The 6,000-nt window shown below is 39.5% G+C and overlaps 1 protein-coding gene across 4 annotated transcripts in view; it reads right to left on the minus strand.

The window, feature by feature from the left end:
• LOC121421734 (AP-2 complex subunit alpha-2-like) overlaps positions 1-5,695 on the minus strand; it is a 32,254-nt gene extending 26,559 nt beyond the window's left edge. For 3 of the 4 annotated variants that reach the window (XM_041616522.1, XM_041616520.1, XM_041616521.1), the window contains exons 1-5: positions 5,534-5,672; positions 4,509-4,702; positions 3,266-3,395; positions 2,429-2,530; positions 1,632-1,802 (exon numbers count right to left, since the gene is read on the minus strand). In XM_041616522.1, coding sequence (XP_041472456.1) covers positions 1,632-1,802; positions 2,429-2,530; positions 3,266-3,395; positions 4,509-4,702; positions 5,534-5,584 — 648 coding nt within the window. In that variant the 5' untranslated portion in view covers positions 5,585-5,672. Of the gene's footprint in view, positions 1-1,631; positions 1,803-2,428; positions 2,531-3,265; positions 3,396-4,508; positions 4,703-5,533 lie in introns of all 4 variants that reach the window. The other variant, XM_041616523.1, reaches the window with a different exon arrangement.
• Positions 5,696-6,000: the final 305 nt, after the last annotated feature.

Below are 6,000 nucleotides of genomic sequence, written 5' to 3' on the forward strand. Positions count from 1 at the left end.
GGCACTGTTCCTATGGTAACTGTCGGATAAAATGGGACTTGTCGGATAAAACGTCCGACAAGTCCTTTCATGAAATGCCCCCCTGACTTTCAAAAACAGATAATGAATAAATAAGAGAAGGGATATCTATCATGTTTTGAGAGGGGAGCGTGAGTTCGAGGTGGATGGTCAGAGAGGAAGGGAGACACGGAAGACAACATGGTAGAAGTGAGTGGTGGAGCAGGGGACGTAGGTTGGATGGAGGGAGGAGGATGCATCGAATTGAATAAATAGAGGGAGGGAGTGACAGTGATCTCTGCAAGTGCCATCCCTTGTAGTCAGGGCTTAAACCTGGTGGGTGTTTCATAAAGCTGTTCGTAAGTTAAGAGCGACTTTAAGAATGACTGGTGATCCTTTCTTGTGGTACATGTAACTGGTATATTCATTGGCGATGGTTTAGGGCGAAAGAAAGGTTCGCCAGTCATTCTTAAAGTCGCTCTTATCCTACAAACAGCTTTATGAAACGGCACCCTGTGCCCCTGACTTACAAGGAGTTGCGACTGATCCGATAACCACAACTATGGATAGCCAGCAACGTCAACATCTAAAATGCAAATTTGTTCAAAATATTTTCTAGATATGATATATATTCATACATTCATTTTTCTTCTGAAGATTCAGTATGGTTCTATGGGCCATATTCTGAAGTCAGGTTTAACTTAAACTTAGGTTTAAAGTTGTGGTTTAAGTATGGATAGCCAATTGTTACATAAATCACTAAATGGTAGAGACATCATATTTCAACTCATTTGGCTCTCAAATCATTCATAATTGTCAAGGAAGTATAAATAGATGATGGTCTTCACCATCAATGAGTCAGGAAAGAGCAAGGCAAACAGAAGAAACATAAAACGTAATAAAATGTTGACACTTTTGGCTTACCATAATTTTAGCACAGAATTAGACCATGGTCTAAGTTAAACCTGACTTCAGAATACAGGCCTATTTGTTAACTAAGGAGATTGTGCAAATTTCCTCAGGAAGAATTTTGGCATGGATGGAGGTCCATACAGTTGAGATTGATTGGATCAATCGTAACTCTTTGTACGATGGGGCCCAGATTGAAACCTGGATGAATGACTGAAGTGGCTCCAGCACCAGGACCTTGGTAAGCCGTTACAAGCATCTTTACAAAACAAATGGTGAGCCTTTCTTGTGGTAAACGATACACACCATATTTTCATTGGTGTTGATTTATTTTATTTCCTTAAAAGGTAACATTTGTAAAATTGATCATAAACTACTAACAGCCAATCGCAATCAAGGTTTCTGTGGCAGTTACGATAATGGCAAAGAGTCTATGTGAATTTTTCTGATGCCTTTTGTGAATCCACTGCATTCTACTAAAAAATCTATTGAGAATTAATACAGTAGATGATAACACTCTTTAAAGACAATTCTATAGAGTGTTAATGATAATCTTACAGCTATAATTAACTCCATATTTGAAGTAACTTCTAAGCAAAAGAGAAATGTTTGTTTTCCATCAGCATATTTGTTTGTCAAAAATTGAATAAAATAAAGCGAAGTCGAAATTTACTCAGGTTGAGCAAATTACTTCATGCAGCATAGAGTGAAGAAATTTTCTTTACCTGTGCTTTATTGAGTATCGTTTCCAGACACTCGGTGAGACGACCCCGGAGAGCTGGGTCGTCTGGTGGTCCATAGAGCTGTAGCAATCTCAGGAGCTTGACAGCCAACCAGGGGGCGGGAACAAAGTAATATGTGTAGTCCTGAAGGTCTGTGTATGATGATGTAACAATCTAGGGGGGGAGAAGATCATTCAATTAAACTCATTTATTTAGCATCTCTATCAAAACACATGCATATACAAGACAAGTGGCAGCCTCACTTGCGTTACCCAATTCAATATAGCAGCAATGGTGAGTTTGAAAACAAGATGAATTACAAAAAGAGCACACTATTAACATAATAATAAATTACTAAGTTCATTGGCCCCTAAATGACCTTTGACCTTAATCAATCATGTAAACCGAAGCTCGTGCAAGACGATCAGTGATACATGATTCCTTCTATGCCCAAGTTTCATAAACTAAATCAATATACTTTCAAAGTTATAACATTTCAAAAACTTCATCTTGGTTTAGATTCAAATGGTGACGATGCCATCGGAACAGAGCCTATGATCTAGCTTTGTTATGCAGGCGAGACAAAAATAACAAAAGGCTGTAACATACAATGAAAATGTAGCGGATGTAGGGAGTCGTAAAAGACCATCAGAGTCAAATCCCTTTGTAAGTGTATATAAATTAAAATGTACAATTACAAGATTACAATAAAAAAAAGAGTGACGTAAAAAAGTACAGTAACAATCATAAAGTTCTGAGTTACCCCCCCCCCCCCTAGATAAAATTGGAGAGAAACTCACTCTACTGAGCCTGGAAACGGCTAACTGAATGCAGCCTTTGTAATCTTCTGGATTCTTTAAGCACAGATCGTATATGAGACTGGATCCTGCCGTAGCAACGCCCTAGGAAAAAAAATCAAGAGCATTACAAGTAGAGGTGTCGTGGTGTAGTGGTTCAGTCACTTTGACTCTTCAACCAGGGGTCGAGGGTTCAAATCCCCTTTGGTGCTATGTCCTTTGACAAGCCATGTTTTCCACTCTCCAGCCAGGTGTTCAATGGGTACCTGGTAGGATGTGGACACCAATATAAGATTCCAATCAAAATTTAAAAAAACACAATTTTAGCAGACAAGCATCTTAGATGTTGGCATTGCTGGTTTTCCATAGTTGCAATTGATCCGATCAATTGCAATTGAACCGATCAATCGCAACTATGGACAGCCAGCAATGTCAACATATAAAATGTATGTTTGCTCAAATTTTTCTCTAGATATGTATGTATATCCATAAATTCATCGATTTCTTAACAATTTAGTTTTGCTTATAAAGGGGATTTTGCAAATTTCCTGTAGAAAAAAATTGTGACACTAATAGATTTCCAGAGAGTTACGATCAATTAGATCAATCGTAACTCTTTGTAAGACGGGCCCTGGTGTATTTTTTATCTTTGGGGCTACTTTTTACTAACTGCCTAAATCTGCAACACTGGATAAGCTTTAACACTGCAATGAGTGAGGATTTTACGAGGCTCCTTTTTTTTTAGTTTCTACCGCTCTTCTGAGCATTTTTGGGGCATTATTGCCCTGAGTTTTCATGTATTTTTTCTCCCCGGTGACAGCACCCTGAGAATTGACTCACCATATGTGAATCACTGATAAGGTGTATGACTCTAGATGTCCATTCCCCGCTGGGTATCGATTCACTGGATGTACGGTAGAGACGGAGTAAGCATAGTGAGGCGCTCTGCTTCACTTGGTCTATGGTGTCACTGGGTGGGGAAGGGAAAGAAGGTTTTATAGCATCGTTAAGAGATTTCATGAAGAAATTTAAACCTTTATACCTTGGTCACGTTTGTTCTATGGCGGCCGTATAGTGAGTCTAGAACAGCCGTTCTAACATTTTTTTGTACCACCTACATAAAGGTGTTTTGAATAAATATGAATGAACGGCTCTTTTCGACTCGCCGTACGGCCGCCGTAGAGCAAATGTGACCAAGGTATTACTTGTCATCATTATCAGAATGATTAGGGGTTCTCCTCCTCTCCCTCCTCCTCCCCATCCTTCATTGTCTCTCCATCCCTCTCCTATCCTTTTTCTTCCTTCCCATGATTTTCCTCTGCCTCCTCTTTTTTTTTTCCTTTTCCTTCTCCATGTCCTCCTCCTCCTTTCCCTTCCACCTACCCTTCTCTTCCTCTCCCTCCACCTATTAAACCTTCCCCTCCTCCCCCATCCCCTTCTCCCTTCCCCTCCTATCTTCCTCCTCTCCCTCCTTTCCACAAATTCCCTTCCTCTTCCCCCCTCTCTATATCTCTACCTTCCCAGTCACCATCCTCCTGTCTCCATTACCTTCTACTTTTTCTTTTCCTCTCCCTCTTCCCTTTCCTTTCACTATTTACATTTTTATACATGATATAAGTGGCCCATTAAATTTTTTTTCTTTCTCTGGTTATGTGACCTAAGTGTTTAATGTAAATGTAATTGATATCGAATTTTGTGTTTCACTGTAATTGTTAATAAAAGTGTTTGTCAAATTGAGAATGATCGAATATGTGCGGATTTTGATCAGTAAATTTTGAAACTTGAAACTATTTTTATTCATTTTTCCTTCTCCCTGTCCTCCTTCAACTCCCCTCCTTCCCCACTCTTCGCCCCCTTCTTCTTCTCCCCTTTCCTCTCCTATCCCCACCCTCCCCGCTCCTCCTCCCTTCTCCTTCTCCCCATCCTCCCCCTCCTTATCTGCAGCTCCACCCCTCCACTCCCCTCCTTCCCCACTTACTTCCTTCTTCTCCGCTTCTCTCCCTCCTCTCCATCACCCTCCTCCTGCTCATTATTACCAATCCTTATCCATCCCCTCCATCCCCCCATAACCAAGAGTACTTACGCTGATACGAGTAGATTTGGTACATCTTTGCCTAGTTTTTCTGCCATGGACTGGCTGCCAATGTTGGCTATACAATGAAGTGCCAGGTTAATAAACACTGCATTCCTACTTTGAAGGTCCTTCTTTATCGTCTGAATAACCAGGTTCATCAGTTCGTTGTTCTCGCTCACGAGCACCGAGATGAACAGGTAACCCTACAAGAAAAGAAAGGATAAGATCTTTATCGGTCTTTCTATCTGTAGCAAAAATCAGCAAAAGTGTCACTCTGAGAACCCTGCAGACACTTCCGACAATCACGTACAATTTCTGAGAAATCAAAGGTACAGCCTTGAATTACCATCATTTTACCCCACCCCTCAAATATGCAATGCCTACAGTTAGAATGTTTTGTACAATATAGCTCGTGCAAAATAACACTGCGATAATAGTAATTTTTTTTGTACATCAGGGGTCCGTTGCAGAAAGAGTTGCATTTAAACACAAATAAAAAAATCAATCGCAAGTACCAAATGCGTGCTGTTGATTGGTTGAAAATCAAGTTGCGCAATGCCAATCACCTAACGACATTGCTTCAGTTCTGTCAAAGAAATAGAAATAAAGACGACTTGGTATTTGTTCTTCTTTTTATAATCATATTACCCGTCACTTCACTACCTTCAAAGCTACAGTTATTTCTTTTTATCCTATTTTTAATAAAATCCTATTTTCTCTAAAATTCTGAAAGCATACTAAAAATCATCATACTTACAAATTTCGAAAATCCTATTTCTAGGGGGAAAAATCATATGTACAATGTAATGTCACTTCCCTCTTAAAAATCCTACTATTTGGCAGCTCAGGGGCCTAATGCAGAAAGAGTTGCGTTTAAACGCAAGTCAAAATATCAAGCGCAAGTCCCGAATACGGGTGCTCCATTGGCTGAAAATCTATTGCTCAAGATGTTTTGAGTTGTGTTTGATCGCAATTCTTTCTGCAACAGGCCCCTGTTTCTTCAAGAATGATAGAAAAGAGAAATGAATACTAACTATTTGTTTTTCTGTGTATCTGTTTCCACTGAGTAAGTTGACTGCCTCCATGTGACCAAAATCAATATCATGACCGAGCAGGAATATGAAGAGGAGTTTGCACACATATTTCTTCTTCTGATACCCATCCAGCGTTTTGTCACCTGAAATGAAACAAAAAGAAAAAAAACGATCATTGGTCAACTGCTTTCTAAGGAGCGTTTTATGAAAGGAATTGTCAGAATGACTAGGAGGTTTTATCCAAAAGTAACAGTTTATCCGACAGTCACTATCGTAACAGTGCTTCACATGAAATCAAAATCAGTAAAAATGTCAGGGCCCCATCTTACAAAGAGCTGTGCTTCATCCGATCAATCAAAACTCTGGAAAGCCAGCAAAGTCAACAGATAAAATGCATGTTTGTTCAATTAAAATTTCTAGTTATGAATGTATATCCATAAATTCATTGATTTCTTGACAAGTTGGTG

This window comes from Lytechinus variegatus, chromosome 9 (assembly GCF_018143015.1).
Source record: "Lytechinus variegatus isolate NC3 chromosome 9, Lvar_3.0, whole genome shotgun sequence".
NCBI classification, from domain to species: domain Eukaryota; kingdom Metazoa; phylum Echinodermata; class Echinoidea; order Temnopleuroida; family Toxopneustidae; genus Lytechinus; species Lytechinus variegatus.